The sequence below is a fragment of the Corythoichthys intestinalis genome, chromosome 12 (genome assembly GCF_030265065.1).
Source record: "Corythoichthys intestinalis isolate RoL2023-P3 chromosome 12, ASM3026506v1, whole genome shotgun sequence".
NCBI classification, from domain to species: domain Eukaryota; kingdom Metazoa; phylum Chordata; class Actinopteri; order Syngnathiformes; family Syngnathidae; genus Corythoichthys; species Corythoichthys intestinalis.
Window position 1 is genome coordinate 39,784,165 of NC_080406.1, and position 16,804 is coordinate 39,800,968.

General features: G+C 36.8%; 2 protein-coding genes across 2 annotated transcripts; both read left to right on the forward strand.

Annotated features, from left to right (window-relative positions):
• Positions 1-205: 205 nt before the first annotated feature.
• On the forward strand, positions 206-11,844 carry LOC130927246 (histamine N-methyltransferase-like). The gene is made up of 7 exons (XM_057852934.1): positions 206-286; positions 1,739-1,923; positions 2,336-2,388; positions 2,844-2,951; positions 3,411-3,541; positions 4,718-4,811; positions 8,636-11,844. The coding sequence occupies exons 2-7, from the start codon at positions 1,787-1,789 to the stop codon at positions 8,995-8,997; spliced, it is 885 nt and encodes a 294-aa protein (XP_057708917.1). The 5' UTR covers positions 206-286; positions 1,739-1,786; the 3' UTR covers positions 8,998-11,844.
• On the forward strand, positions 8,893-16,081 carry LOC130927248 (histamine N-methyltransferase-like). The gene is made up of 5 exons (XM_057852937.1): positions 8,893-8,970; positions 12,493-12,639; positions 14,662-14,714; positions 14,976-15,083; positions 15,749-16,081. The coding sequence occupies exons 2-5, from the start codon at positions 12,503-12,505 to the stop codon at positions 15,811-15,813; spliced, it is 363 nt and encodes a 120-aa protein (XP_057708920.1). The 5' UTR covers positions 8,893-8,970; positions 12,493-12,502; the 3' UTR covers positions 15,814-16,081.
• The last annotated feature ends 723 nt before the right edge of the window (positions 16,082-16,804 follow it).

The following is a 16,804-nucleotide window of genomic DNA, read 5'->3' on the forward strand; positions in this document are numbered from 1 at the left end:
TAGATAGATAGATAGATAGATAGATAGATAGATAGATAGATAGATAGATAGATAGATAGATAGATAGATAGATAGATAGATAGATAGATTCTTGTTTTTTTTTTTTAATGGAAATGATCAAGGATATTCAAAGCGTTTGTTTTCTAAGAGAGCTATAGCACCCTCTAGTGCCCTCTTTAAACGGTGACTGGCAGGGCTGTGGGCAGTGTGGGCGGGTTCATTCCAAGCTAAACTGTAGCACATTTACGTCTCCGACAGCGCTCACCTGCAAGCGCAGCCCCACACAGTAAGTCATACATATTTGACATTGTTTGAACATGTAGAGTGTGCGCAAACAGGCAAATGTGGGTATGCTATACTTGGTATGTGAAGTGCCTGCTGTTTTGTTTTGCTCAGTATTTCTCGCTCTACTTCCGTTCCGGCGACATGTGAAATGTTCAATGGAACGCCTAGATTGTAAAAATAACCGTTCTCTCTTCATTTTCCGAAATCAGGAAGGGATTATATCAATAACAAAGTATGAGTTTGACCTAGCTAACATTCTAGTAGTAGCCGACATGTAATTCAAGAATAGTGTTATTATTAGTGCTGTGCGATATGGGGAAAAAATCATGGCGTGGCCATTTTATATCACGATATGGATGATCAAAAATTATATTTGCCGAAAAAAATATTTTATACAACAATTGTGACAAGCCCCACCCCACTCACTTCATTTTTTAACTGACCTTAAATTGACCTGCCACAAATTTTAAATGCATCAAATAGTGCTGCAACCTAAAACTATCCGGTGTAAACAGAAGCAGCACAGTAGCATATATATTTTGTTTCAAATGTAAATATATCAAATTTTCTACTTAAGTTAGCATATTATTATTAATAATAATGATATTAAATTGAATTGTGTTGTCTGAGTTCTGCGTGGATTATATATTTTGATGTTTTAAATTCGCTTGTATGCATTACTCGCATACGGTTGGTACGAAGAATGAATAGGTTAACTGTTAAGAGGAGATGGGGACATCTTAAGGCTGTTTGGTTGTACTACTATAGCATACTGAATACAAACAGTGTATTAAGTCAACACAAATTGGGCGCCATCTGCTGGCCCAATTGCGTTGCAAGAACAGGTCTATTTATGGTGATAATAGACGTAAAATGTCAAGATAAAATTATATTGTTTTAGTGATGTATAACGTCATATTGTACAGTAATAGTGCTATTACAAAAGGTTGTGTTAAAAAGAAAATCAAAAAAGTTGAATTTTGCATGTAAAACAGGGACAGCACACCAATAGATGAACCTGCAAAACCTGGTGAGGGATGTTACGAAAACTACCCATTACCAAAACAATAACACACTTTAGGGATTGGCAACATTAAATATGTGATCCTCATGACTAGTTGATACCAATAATATTGTTGTTCATGGGTTGGGTTTCACTCTGTCCATGCTTGTAGGTTAGACTGCACACGTTTTTACTGATGACAATGCTATTGATAAGCACTACACGTTGGTAGGCACGCAAGTACGCATTTAAAAGAGTGCACTGTTCCTGAATCCAGCATACCCCATTTGCCACTACTTAATGTGGATCCACTCATTCGCTTTAAATGTTACATGGAGACATATCAATGGCAACAGAAAACATAAGTGTGTAAACTGTCAGGTAGTGTTTGGGCTTAACTGTGCAGCACTGCCGTGGCAACAAAATGATTGATATATTTTATGTACGTAGGTGAACCCAGTTGTAAACCGTTTTGATTGTCCAGCCAGATATAGTGTCATGGCATCTCCACTGAGGAGTCTTGTTTACGACGATAACCGGTACCAGAAGGCCTTCCATCTTTTTCTGGAGCGTTCTTCGGAACATCAGTGTATGCAGGACTTTATTCACAACATCCTGCCCGACATAGTCGCCAGGTAAGCTACCTCATGCACCTTCTATGATTGCTGTCACACTTGGCTGAATTATTTAATGGTGGTAGGCTAGACCAAGCCCATTAGTACTTCATGAGATTATTTCTGTTTAGTTTAGGCAATGATGTGGTATGATTGACTTTTAGAAAAGGAATGCCTGATTTCTCAAGTAACGTGATAAGATCATGCGTTCGAGAAACGGTGACATTGTATTAGCGCAGAATGCCTTAAGCCGTTGATTTTCGAACTGAAAACATGTGCCGCAAATATTACGGCATTCTATGACGAATTTCACAGATTGATAAACGCTAAGCAACGGGAATAATGAAACTCACAATTAGACATTAAATGACACATTTTTAAATGCTTGACGAGAGAAATTGTGAGAATGTGATTACTCTTGCTCTCTCCACAGCATTGGAAAAGGGAAGTCCCATCTTAACGTCATTGGAGTTGGAAGTGGGGATGGTAAGGTACTGTCTTTATTATAGACGGAGAAGCTTCACATTTAATGATAGACTATACAACTGAATAACGTGTACGGAGGTCACCTAAAGTGAGAACATATGCTTGTGTACTGTAGGTAACTACATTGTCTTGGCTTAAATTGCCATAGCAGTAAAAAAAAAAAAAAAAGTAACACTCCCAAGTGTTGATACTTATCTGTTTACTTGCCTGATAAATCTTTAACCGCAATCACAGACAATGTGACCAGATAGGTTATTCTTTTACAATGGGCACTTTCCAAGATCTGGTAATCTGTATTTATGGCAAAGACAATCATTTTTATTCACCGTACTTGCAATGTTTACTCTTAAACCACTGTTGTGATTTTACATACGCTAATGGACAGTAAAAGTTTAAATGAACTGAAATTAAAGGACTGAATGTATGTTTGAAAATGAAACTGCTGGTGCCTGTAGGTCGCATTGACTTAGAAATGTTCTCGGAGCTCCGGCTGAAGCACCCTGGGGTGACGGTGGCCAACGAGGTGGTGGAGCCCAGCAGCCAGCAGCTTCATAGCTACAAAGGTATTTCATCACATGTGGATTTTTTTGTATTAGATGGTCGACAGATTATGATAATGGCGGAGTAATCCTTTATGTACTCAAGACAGGAGTCCACTCATTAATAGAGTTGAAAAGATAAGATTCTTTTTTAATATACCTCCAAAACTACTATTTGAATGGCTTTCATAGACTTTTATATTCACTCTTTGTGCAAGTCCTACATAAATCTCGCGTCTTAACTTTCCTATTAATTTCAAGCATGTGAAGTTCCCACTCATTTTTTTTTTTCATTCTTATCATAACATGCGTTATCATGTTGCAAGTCATACTATTCGCATTTGTTCAATCACAACACACATTCACATATCAGTCACTTTGCGCTTTGGGTCTCTTTTCTTTAGATAACCTAAATGGTCTGTATATGAACATTATCAAAATATTGTTTACAAAGCATTGTACATTTCTCATTTGTGAATGCAGTGTTGGTGTCACAGAAGTCAGACTTGGATTATATCACATTTCAATGGAACAAAATGAATGCCTCTGAATTTGAAGAGCAATGGAAGTTAAAGCAGACACCAAAGAAGGCTGACTTCATTCACATGATTCAGGTTAATACTCAGATTTGTGGTTTGGCAGCTATTTTAGTTTAATTCTTAGATTTTGTCCTTTGTATGAAAAAGTTTCATTTGTCATGGTCTTATTTTAGTCATCTATATTTCTATATGTGGTAATTTTAGTTTTGTTTTGGTGAATTTAGTCATATATTTCTTTGTATATGGCGGAAAACACAGACAAGACTGAAAAAGCAGTTTCTGTTCTTGCACTCCTCTTTAAAAGAAACTGCTGGATTTTAAGCCAAAACAACTGTTGTGTTTGACAGAACAATATGTCTATATGCAGCCATAGCAGATTCATGGCGCATGAAGCCCCCGAACTATTAATTTGTCCGTTTTACCCTGAAAACCCCTGTTTACAAACGTGGCGCAACCGCTTTTGTTTTAACTCATCCATTAAACGAAGGTAATTAATTAATAAATATTAATATTAATCACAATGGGGAAAAAAAGGTGTCTGTAAAAAAGTAACGGATATCTACCTCATAACTATCACTTAATTGTAGTTTTTGTTACTTTCAAATTTTGTCCGATATGTTAGATGATCAACAATTGATCCAAACAAAGAAAAATTGAAAAAAATAACGTTTAAAAGGTGTCGTACATGAAAAACAAAATCTCGACCACTCCTTGTCTGCAATTTCTGCATTGCGACCCTTGTTATATTACCATGTTTCACCCATAAATTCCCCAAAAAATCCAGCTGTGGCCATTCACAGCTGTGTCTTGACACTCAGTGATACATGCTACATGGAGGCTTTGGATTGAAACAAGGTAAGTACGCGACAATATCTCGTCAAAGTCATGGCGTCTGTAAATCTGCTCTCGCGTGCTCTCACCTCCAGATAGGGTTTTGCTGTTTAAAAAAAAATAATTAAATGCCCTCCTGTTCAAAAATTTTCTTCCCCCAGAAAATTGAGATTTTCAGCTTTCCAATGATGTTCACACATGCATATCGGACAATTTTGAAATTTGGCCAAATTGGGGGTCTCAGAGCAGAACTTCAAGTCACCTGAGTGTTTTCCACCATATATAATTAATAACTATTGATAATAAACGACTACCCATTATTTGATTTCAGTACTGCTATTAGAATATCTGCTGCTGTGTCGCATTAGGCGTATCATGAATCCAAATGTGATGCTCATTGATCTGTGGTGAAATCGACAGATGCTCTACTATGTCAAGGATGTTGAAGCGACTGTAAAATTCTTCCGGAGTCTTCTTGACAAGAATGGGAAGCTTCTCATTATTCTGGTGTCTGGTAAGAGCCTCTTTATTTACAGCATATAGTATGACTGTATAGCTTTGTTTCAATAATATAGAAAATTGTAAAAAAGTTAGTTCCATGGGGGCCTTTTAATGCCACAATAATGTACACAGACACTGTAATAAATGCAGTGATCCCTCGTTTTCCGCGGTTAAAGAGGAGCAAACCCTGCGAAAATGAAAAATCCGCAGAGTAGAGGCGGAGCTTATTTACATGGTGTGTTCAGTGTATTTATATTTATTCACATTAAACAGCATTGTAAAGAGATAAATATAAGAGATCTTTTTTCCTTTTTCCCAAAGTACAGGGTGTTCCAAAATGGTTGACCCCATTCTAAATGCCCATAACTCAGAAACTACTTGATGGATCTTAATGAAACTAAATACACTTTACATTGAAGGTCATAAGTTTTATTGGTTAAATTAACAAAGAAAAGTACAAATATTTGTTGGTTCTATGACATATTTTCATAAATGTTCAATATGAGCACCACCTGTGACTCTGCACACGTCGAGTCTGTATTCGAGCTCATGCCAAACTCGCTGAAATTTCTTGAAATTTTTGGTGCCAAGTCCTAATTTGTTTTGCAATTGGTGCCTTCTTCGCAAAATTAGTGAAGAAGGCACGCTGCACTGTCTTCTGTGACTGAGTCCCAGTGTAATCTAACATGCAAAATGCCTTTTCTTTTGAAGTAAATGGCATTTCTTAGCCTGAAAAGATAGAAATGCCAAATGTTACACACAAAAACTTGAAACCTTTCTACACAAGCTGGGAAAATTTGAGGTCATTCCAACGAAAATTGTTAAAATTATTGGCCTACGAAATGGGGTCGAACATTTTGAACACCCTGTATAATAAAAAGAAAAATAAAATAAAATAAACAGAAATATAAATCTATCTTTTTTTGTTGTTGTTGTTTTTAAGCACTGCAATTGATGTAATAATTGATATAAATGAGATATATATGCATATATCGTAACATTTTTAAATAATATACTGATTTTTTTTGTCTTTAATTTTTAAAAAAATTAAGCATTGTTCTCTATTGTATTTTTATATTAAATTATTTTTCAAGATGACATATCTGCCCTATGTGTTGCATTTTATTAAGTAAATTTCCCCCCAAAATTTGACTTATACTCTGGTGCGACTTATATATATATATATTTTGCCTCTTCGTACACGTACCTACCGTATAAAATACGATAGTTACAACCCCGCCCCCCCAAATATCCTCACAATGTGTATAAACGTTTATCAGGCAAATTTCTATTTTTGATAACTTTTTTAGTCATTATTTATTTTTTATTTATTATTATTGTATTTTTAAGTATAAGTATTTTTATCAATAAATGTATAAAATGTTTTATAGGGATATCCTGATGGCATATTTTTTTACCCGAGTCTCAGTCTGAGTCACCTGATTTTATATATATATATATATATATATATATATATATATATATATATATATATATATATATATATATATATATATATATATATATATATATATATATATATACAGTGCCTTGCAAAAGTATTCGGCCCCCTTGAACCTTGCAACCTTTCGCCACATTTCAGGCTTCAAACATAAAGATATAAAATTTTAATTTTTTTGTCAAGAATCAACAACAAGTGGGACACAATCGTGAAGTGGAACAAAATTTATTGGATAATTTAAACTTTTTTAACAAATAAAAAACTGAAAAGTGGGGCGTGCAATATTATTCGGCCCCCCTGCGTTAATACTTTGTAGCGCCACCTTTTGCTCCAATTACAGCTGCAAGTCGCTTGGGGTATGTTTCTATCAGTTTTGCACATCGAGAGACTGACATTCTTGCCCATTCTTCCTTGCAAAACAGCTCGAGCTCAGTGAGGTTGGATGGAGAGTGTTTGTGAACAGCAGTCTTCAGCTCTTTCCACAGATTCTCGATTGGATTCAGGTCTGGACTTTGACTTGGCCATTCTAACACCTGGATACGTTTATTTTTTAACCATTCCATTGTAGATTTGGCTTTATGTTTTGGATCATTGTCCTGTTGGAAGATAAATCTCCGTCCCAGTCTCAGGTCTTGTGCAGATACCAACAGGTTTTCTTCCAGAATGTTCCTGTATTTGGCTGCATCCATCTTCCCGTCAATTTTAACCATCTTCCCTGTCCCTGCTGAAGAAAAGCAGGCCCAAACCATGATGCTGCCACCACCATGTTTGACAGTGGGGATGGTGTGTTCAGGGTGATGAGCTGTGTTGCTTTTACGCCAAACATGTCGCTTTGCATTGTGGCCAAAAAGTTCAATTTTGGTTTCATCTGACCAGAGCACCTTCTTCCACATGTTTGGTGTGTCTCCCAGGTGGCTTGTGGCAAACTTTAAACAAGACTTTTTATGGATATCTTTGAGAAATGGCTTTCTTCTTGCCACTCTTCCATAAAGGCCAGATTTGTGCAGTGTACGACTGATTGTTGTCCTATGGACAGACTCTCCCACCTCAGCTGTAGATCTCTACAGTTCATCCAGAGTGATCATGGGCCTCTTGGCTGCATCTCTGATCAGTTTTCTCCTTGTTTGAGAAGAAAGTTTGGAAGGACGGCCGGATCTTGGTAGATTTGCAGTGGTCTGATGCTCCTTCCATTTCAATATGATGGCTTGCACAGTGCTCCTTGAGATGTTTAAAGCTTGGGAAATCTTTTTGTATCCAAATCCGGCTTTAAACTTCTCCACAACAGTATCTCGGACCTGCCTGGTGTGTTCCTTGGTTTTCATAATGCTCTCTGCACTTTAAACAGAACCTTGAGACTATCACAGAGCAGGTGCATTTATACGGAGACTTGATTACACACAGGTGGATTCTATTTATCATCATCGGTCATTTAGGACAACATTGGATCATTCAGAGATCCTCACTGAACTTCTGGAGTGAGTTTGCTGCACTGAAAGTAAAGGGGCCGAATAATATTGCACGCCCCACTTTTCAGTTTTTTATTTGTTAAAAAAGTTTAAATTATCCAATAAATGTTGTTCCACTTCACGATTGTGTCCCACTTGTTGTTGATTCTTGACAAAAAAATTAAATTTCATATCTTTATGTTTGAAGCCTGAAATGTGGCAAAAGGTTGCAAGATTCAAGGGGGCCGAATACTTTTGCAAGGCACTGTACATATATATATATATATATATATATATATATATATATATATATATATATATATATGTTTTGTTTTTTTTAATTAAAAACCCGATCCTTTTCACCCATTCCCGATCCTTTGAAAAAGGGCACGATTGGCACGATTTTCGATCACATGATCGGATCAAGGACATCTCTAGTTTTATACACTGTTTTCAATTCGATATGTTTATGAATATATAAAATATGAATAAAAGCTAAATTCATAAAAAAGGAATGAAAATAAATACAATGTGGTTATGGGCTCCATGAACACTCTGGTTTGTTTTTAATTTCACAAAATTTAACTCATTCCCTGACATTGACAACAATATACTTCGAGTTCATTTAAACTGGGTAAACTGGCTTTGAATATTCCCCTTTCAATGCCATTGACGGAGCTAGATGTCCAATACATTTTGACTGGAGGGACTAGCAGCAATTATTCGCTGCCAGCCTTTTCCAGTCTAAATGGCTTGCAAGTCGAGCGCCGTCAATTGCAGTTGGTGAGTTGAATTAGTAGCCTATGAAGAGTTGAAACTCTTTGGGTTCGTTCATAGCATGTGTCAATTGGTTCATGTTTGTTGTAATAAACTAATAACGATTAATATAACGCAAAGACATGGTTTTGTCTTCAACATGATCTGTTTTAGGTGAGAGTGGTTGGGGAAAGTTGTGGCGAACTTTCAGGAGTCAGATCTGTGCCTGTGATATAAGTCAGTGTGTGACCACGGCAGATGTGAAAAGCATCCTGGACTCAGAGGGAGTGCAGTATCAGAGCTACGTGCTTCCTTCTCAGATGGATATCACCGAGTGTTTCACCGAAGGTGACGAGAGTGGAGAGCTTCTGCTCGACTTCCTCACCGAGGTGGATCACTTCAGCCAAACAGCATCGCCTCAGCTGAAAGCAGACATCATGAAGTTATTGCAAGACCCGGCTTGTTCCCGGTTGGCAGACGGAAAAGTTGTTTTCAATAACAACCTTGAGGTGATAGTTGTTGATTCAGCCACATAGAAGTTATTGTGGATCCAATACTGATGTTTAAAATAAACAAAAAAATATGTGTTAAAGCGGGAGTTTGTAGTTTTAAAACCACTAGGCTGACATCTTCAGCGAGCACAAAGAAATAATGTGCCGACAATGGCAGACAACAATTTAAGCAGTGTCTGATCAAGCTACGATAGCAATTTATTTACATTCAAGTAAGTATGCAGTAATTTGGTATTAAAGAAAAAGTTGTTTTTCTTTAAAAAAAAAAAAGCACAATATTGTGGCAAAATTTGCATCGGCCAACAGCAGATTTGTTAGTTTTTACAGGAAACCCACCATTTTAGCTTGTTGGAGGGACCTTTTAATTTTTTTTTTTTGTTTAAATCCCTATTAATAGTGATTGTACATATTGTGCAAATAGTGGTATAGTTATAATTAGCTTGAAATTATCAATTGTATTATTTAGAACAGAACATGTTGTTAACCTGAAATTTGATCTGATTTAGAATGAAATTTCAGTCATAGCAAATGAAGGATGAAAGGAATAAAATGTCTTCCATACACGCTTCCTTTGTTGTCATTAGTTTGACCATAGTCTATTACAATGCCATTGATGTTTCAACCCAAAAATTGAGTGATTACATGGTGGTTTGAAGAGACTAAACCTATTATGAGTTCAAGCATCATCACCAAACCAGACTTAAGTTTTTCACAACTGGCACACAATAAATCTATTTTTGGAATTTGATCATGTGGCATTCACACCCCTTATTTTCTGTTGGAAGAAGGTGAATATCAACAAAATGGTGGCGCCCTAAGATGAATTCATCGATTTGTCATTCCACAAATCAATTAGAATTTTTGGGGGGGCTAGCAAGCATAAATTGCACACTCACATTAACACAGACACAGCTACATCCTATAAATTACTTCAATTGCCAGTTTAATAATTATTTAAATACATATATCAATTCTTTAATGCTTCTATACTTACTCGGATATTGAGGGAAGGCAAGCGGGGCCCCAGTGGCTGAAAAATGTCATTGCATGTAATTGGCTTTCCTATCAATTAATTAAAAATAAAGACCTAGCCAGTAATTTTTTGTTTATAAATGTTGGAAATGTTAAATCAGGAAACGGTCGGAACTACTGTAAATATTTAGCTTAATATGCAAATTCACATGACTGGAGACTGGAAGTAGCTAAATAAAAGCTGGAGCACACAAAATACTCTTTAAATGGTTTCTCCTAAATATGTATTTTACCTATATATAGTTATTGTCACAAGGACTCATGCCCAAGAGCAATCTGCCACCGTTGAGTAGGTTTTATTCATTTTCAAATAAGATAAGCGGCCAACTTAGCACAATGTCACTTACAGCTACAAATCAGGTCAGAAACCTTGGCGTAATTATTGACTCAGACCTAAAATTTGATAGCCATCTAAAGTCCGTCACTAAATCCGCTTATTACCACCTAAAAAATATAACCAGAATTAAGGGGCTTCTGACTCAACAAGACATGGAAAAACTTATGCATGCATTCATTTTCAGCAGATTGGACTACTGCAACGGTATATTTACAGGTCTTGATAAAAAATCAGTCAGGAAGCTGCAGCTAGTACAGAATGCTGCAGCCAGAGTCCTCACAAATTCAAGGAAGCTGGACCACATTACACCGGTTTTGAAATCGCTACACTGGCTTCCAGTGAGTCAAAGGATAGACTATAAAATACTACTGCTCGTCTACAAAACACTTAATGGCCTTGGACCAAAATACATGCTTGACTTGTTAGATTCCTATGAGACATCTAGACCCCTAAGGTCGTCTGGAACCGGTCTTCTCCATGTTCCAAGAACAAGAACCAAGCAGGGTGAGGCAGCATTTAGTTATTATGCTCCTCACCTCTGGAACAAGTTACCCGAACGTCTGAAGTATGCTCAAACTGTTAGCTCCTTTAAATCAGGGCTAAAAACGCTTTTGTTTAGCACTGCATATCCATAACTGTCTATATAATTCCATCTATCTGCTTTCTATTACTCTTGTGCTTATCTCCATTGCTGATTTCAATTATTATTAGTAGTAGTAGTTTTTGTTTTATTTTTATTTATTTATTTTTATTCTGTGATTAAATGCGATCTTTTGTCTTGGTTTTTACGTTGTGTTGATTTAAATGTGATTTTTATGGTCTTCATGTGATGTAAAGCACTTTGAATTGCCTTGTGTTGAATTGTGCTATATAAATAAATTTGCCTTGCCTTGCCTTGCCTTCAAGCAACATAAACTGACAGTCTGAGCTGCTCCACCAGCTTTTATTTGGTTACTTCCTGTCTCCAGTCATGTGAATTTGCATATTAAGCTAAATATTTAGTTCAGACCGTTTCCTCATTTAACATTTAGGATATAGGATATAAATTTAAGATTTAAATTAAATATTTTTTTATGGATTTAAACAATCAGGTCCAAAACGTCTTATTTAAAAATAAATATTTAAGTTGCTAAACAATGTTGTAAATGTGCAAAACAAAGTGACTCTAAAAGTGTCACACTATTTTAAACACTGTGTGGCGCTAAATGTGAAAAAAATGTTGTAATTTCCAGCATATGCTGCTTTACAAACGGCGCCCCATATCTGCTCCCCCCAGGTTAGGGTGTAGTCCGGCTATCCAGTGAGGTAAATGAGTGCCTTTAAAGGGTTAAATCCAACACTGTAGAAAAGATGCATTTTAAAGTCCCTGAACTCATTGCAATTCATTGACTGGGAGAGCTGGCAATGATCATCTATCCAGTTATAATGGATGTCACCCTCAGTGGCAGTGAATGAGTTAAAGAAGTAAAAAGTGAGTGAAAGTATGTCAGGGTGTGTCCTATAATTACAGATTATATTCGATGCAACTCTCCAAATTCTCTACTCCTACTACTAGCACTTACACATACTCGGGCTCACACAGTAAGTGCATGAAAATATACATTTAAAAAAAAATTATTTTTTTTTAACATTTTGGTTGTATGTACATGACCTCTGCTTTTTATGTATTGCACCTATTCCTATGGACAAGGACAAGGGTTTTACAGTGTCTAATTCTATTTCCAAACCTACCATTTCTATTTTGTTCCAACTCATGCAATGTGATAACTCTAAAGTACAGCAAACTAATGATATGGCAATATACTGAACATGTGTCCTATGAAGTGTTATTTCTTAACATTGTTTTGTAAGATGATTGTGTAACACAATACTTAAACACACTTTTACGACTGTCAAGTAATACAAATATGCTGCTTTCCGACAGGAAGGAAAGACTGCATTTTGTTGACTGGCAATTTAGTGTCTACTTGTAGTTCAGAAAAGGTAGTAAATTTGGAAAAAAATGTCACATAGCAAAACTACTGAATGTCAACCTTCGGCGTGCATGTAGGTCAAGACAGACAAGTACTGTATTACTTTGGGCAATGAGTGGATAGAAATGATTTCATTCAATAATAATTTACACAAAAACTTTTGATCACTTTTGCCAGATATACTGTCATGGCATCTCCGCTGAGGAGTCTGGTTTATGGTGAAAGCCGTTACCAGAAGGCCTTCGATCTTTGTGTGGAGCGTTCTTCAGAACTTCAGTGTATGCTTGATTTTATTCACAACATCCTGCCAGACATACTGACCAGGTAAGCGATTTCATGCACCTCAGACTAAGACCTAAATTACTATGTTATAGTGATTTTATACTTTAAGTCATGATTGGTGGATGATTGCTACTGATTAGCTCCACTGTCAAGAACATAGTCGTAATCTTAAAAATGTAGGAATGTTGATTTTACAAGAGACAAGTGATAAAATCATTTGGAACATGGAAACGTGCTTTAATCCCTTAAAGGGCACTCACCTCATTGGATGCTAGTGACGGTGCTAGACGTCCATTCCATTCGTTCATTTGCCCATCCAAGTCTAGTGCTGTCAGTGGCACTGAAATAGCATTCAGAGCCACTCCTCCCAGTTAAAATGAATTTGACGTCTATTGTTGAAAAATGGCAGGCAATGTGTTAACTAACATGAAAACATTTTAGACTCAACTATAGTGTGTTATTAGTGGCCATAACCATGGGTTATCTTTGTTTTGGATGTCTACTAGTGACTCATTTAAACTCATAGCAGATGGATGAAAAGAGACATAATTGGACATCTATCATGGTTGCTGGCACCGAAAGACTTATTAATTTCTCAGTGACAAGCATCGAGCTGGCACATTCGAACAAAGCTAAATCTGACGTTTATTGTAAGAAAATAGGACAAAAGTAATTTATTTAGCTTATTTTCAGGTATTGCATAGCTAAAAAAAATGTAACGTATTTACCACCTACTGTATGTTATCAGTATTGTCACAGATTGCTTGAAAAAGTAATTTAATTACTGATTAGGCCTCAAAAAAGTAATCTAGTTACTTTACCGATTACTTTATCATCAAAGTAAGTTACTTTAAAAGTAATTTATCAGTTACTTTTTCCAATTTTTTCTCACTTTGCCACCTCAACATAAGAATGACAACAGAAAAATGTAATCACATGTACCATAATTGACTTTCCAATAATTGAATTTAAAGGGGAAGATCAGATTTTTTTCACTTAAGGCTTAATCCTCGAGTTAGTGGAGGTTTAATTAGTTGATGGAGTTGATTTCAACCACCATTGACTTGCGCTAGCATAGTCACTCCGGAGCCCTGAAACTAAAAAATAAATGACAAACGGAATAGAATTTGTTGAAACCAACTCCCCTGACTAATTAAACCGCACTAACTCGAAGATTAAGTCTAATGTCAAAAATTCTGAATTTCGGGTTAGGGTTAATAGCATATCAGTACCAATGTAAAACAATGCAAATTGACTGCGCAATAATCAGCACACAAATGAATTGCACAGTGCTACAAACACAAAGGTGGGGGCGGGCGCGGATCGGCACACAACCCGGAAGTATGCCATACACACATGCTGTCAATTTAGCCACAAAACGTGGTGACAATTAAGCACTTTTCACTCAATCGGACTTCCAACACATCCCAAAGATGCTAAACAAGAAGATGACATGACATGAATATGAGGTAAACCATGCTTGAAACTGACTACCCGCCGTTGCTACGGCAAAGCTACGAAAGGGCCGCGCATGTAGGGGGTCCAACCTATTGCTGGAACCCTCCAGAATGAAGGAAAAAATACTCATGTTCATTCATGGACGTACACAGAACAACATTCCCTTAAACATCTCAACACTTTGCTTGAATGTGCGCCGGCAGCCTGGCACACGCCTATCACAGTCCCAAAACACTTGTGCAGTTACCATGGAAACTAACACGTAGCGGGAACCTTTCTAGCATTTTCTATTCAAAATGCTCTTTGTACATGACTACAGTATTCTTCGTTCTGGATACATTATGAGGCAATAACAAAATAGTAACGCACAGATACTAAGGAAACTAACTTTAATAAGATTACTGGTTTGGAAAAATTAATGCGTTAGATTATTCGTAACTGAAAGAAAGTAATCAGATTACAGTTAACACGTTACTGAGTCAGTAATCAGTCATAATCCTACCTTAAATTAAAATTGAATCAAATTGTGAAGTTCTTAACTCTACCTAGGCCTATTTGGCAGGTTGGAGAATATACAGTTTTTTATTGTTTTTGCTCTCCCTACAGCATTGGAAACGGAAAATCACATCTTAATGTAATAGCACTTGGAAGTGGTGATGGTAAGAGACATTAAGAGTGTCATTATAGTCAGAGCAGCTTCACATTTAATGATTTGCTGTATAAATCAGTAACCAGTGCAGTGGTCACCTAAGGTGAGAACACATTCCTGCATCAGTAACTGCATTGCTGTAGCATTAACTGCCATTGTACCCTTACTCAGTCAGCTGTTTTCTTCAGGGTACTCCTTTGGACACTGAAGTCTTTCAAGTCTCAAGCAAAGCTAACGTTTTATGATTTGTGGTTTTTGCATATGGCTTTAGGTAAGATTGACTTGGAGATTTTCTCAGAGCTGCATCTCAAGCACCCTGGAGTGACTGTGGTCCATGAGGTGGTGGAGCCAAGCAGCCAGCAGCTTGATAGTTACAAAGGTTTCTCACATCATGTGTAATACATATTTTGATTTACTGCATAATATAATATTATAATATTACATATCCTCAGATTTTTTTTTTTTTGCTATGATGATGGAGGAACCCAATTTGTACACAAATTGTGCAGTCTTAACTTTCAATTTTTAAGCAAGTTAAGTGTAGTCCCCAGTTAATTTCAGTTACAGTATGTTAATGTCATTCGATTTAAGAATGATACAAGTCAAGTTATTCCATCTTGCGCATTCATAACATAGTCTACTAAACATTTGCAGTTTAGTCACTTTGCATTCAGTATCTCTAGTTGTATGTGTTGGTTGTTCCAAAACCTCTACAAATCACTGTCATCAATATAAGTGTCATAAGTATAAATTATAGAATTAAGAATTAAGATTTGTTATCAATAAAAAAATGTAAAGTGTTCGTTGGCTGTCACTGAGTAGCATTTGCGATCGCTACACAAAACTAACAACATAAATGACCCCCAAGAACGATCAGAGACGTAGGACAACTAGAGAATATAATATATAAGAAAGACAGGGTTGGTGGTAAAGGATTGCTTGTTAAAACAGTAGAATGTCATTGTTAGTCGCGTAACAAAAAGGTGTCAATAAAAAAGCTAAGGCTATGCTTAGATCGGCTCGTTTTTTTTTCATCTTTTTCAGCCCTCGACACTCAAGCCATCGCTTTAACTGAACATTTTTATGTTCTTCCACATCTTTACCAGTGAATTTGGCACCAGGGACATCATTTTTGACAGAATTGGTAGGTTTAGCCCCCCCAAATACACACAAATAAGGATTAACGGTAATGATAATGAAAAAAAACATTAACTTTGAGACCCAGCATCTACAGATGTAGGCATCACATTTTGGGTCATGAAAGCCACACTTGTATAACAAATGTTGATATTAGTGACTATTTTGGGTCATGAAAGCCACACTTGTATACCAAATCTTGATACGAGTGACTGCATGACCCAAAATGTGATGTCCATGTACAGTGGGGTAAATAAGTATTGAGTCAACCACTAAATGTGCAAGTTCTCCCACTTGAAAATATTAGAGAGGCCTGTAATTGTCAACATGGGTAAACCTCAACCATTAGAGACAGAATGTGGAAAAAAACCAAAATCACATTGTTTGATTTTTAAAGAATGTATTTGCAAATCATGGTGGAAAAAAAGTATTTGGTCAAAACCAAAAGTTCATCTCAATACTTTGTTATGTACCCTTTGTTGGCAATAATGGAGCCCAAACGTTCTCTGTAACTCTTCACAAGCTTTTCACACAATGTTGCTGGTATTTTGGCCCATTCCTCCATGCAGATCTCCTCTAGAGCAGTGATGTTTTGGGGCTGTCGTTGGGCAACACGGACTTTTAACTCCCTCCTCACAGTGGCGTCAAAATGATAACAAGAACGGTGAGCAAAAATCCCAGAACCACACGAGGGGACCTAGTGAATGACCTACAGAGAGCTGGGACCATAGTAGCAAAGGCTACTATCAGTAACACAATGCGCCGCCAGGGACACAAATCCTGCACTGCCAGAAGTGTCCCCCTGCTGAAGAAAGCACACGACCAGGCCCGTCTGCGGTTCGCCAGAGAGCATTTGGATGATCCAGAAGAGGACTGGAAGAATGTGTTATGGTCAGATGAAACCAAAATAGAACTTTTTGGTAGAAACACAGGTTCTCGTGTTTGGAGGAAAAAGAATACTGA

What these genes read in the sequence shown, in the direction of transcription:
- LOC130927246 (XM_057852934.1), top strand. Translation starts at nt 1,787, where the DNA reads ATGGCATCTCCACTGAGGAGTCTTGTTTACGACGATAACCGGTACCAG. An exon ending in GCAGCTTCATAGCTACAAAG is followed by an intron (nt 2,952 to 3,410) that starts GTATTTCATCAC and finishes TTGTGAATGCAG; the next exon opens with TGTTGGTGTCACAGAAGTCA. An exon ending in ACTTCATTCACATGATTCAG is followed by an intron (nt 3,542 to 4,717) that starts GTTAATACTCAG and finishes TGAAATCGACAG; the next exon opens with ATGCTCTACTATGTCAAGGA.
- LOC130927248 (XM_057852937.1), top strand. Translation starts at nt 12,503, where the DNA reads ATGGCATCTCCGCTGAGGAGTCTGGTTTATGGTGAAAGCCGTTACCAG. An exon ending in CTGCCAGACATACTGACCAG is followed by an intron (nt 12,640 to 14,661) that starts GTAAGCGATTTC and finishes CTCTCCCTACAG; the next exon opens with CATTGGAAACGGAAAATCAC. An exon ending in GCAGCTTGATAGTTACAAAG is followed by an intron (nt 15,084 to 15,748) that starts GTTTCTCACATC and finishes CATCTTTTTCAG; the next exon opens with CCCTCGACACTCAAGCCATC.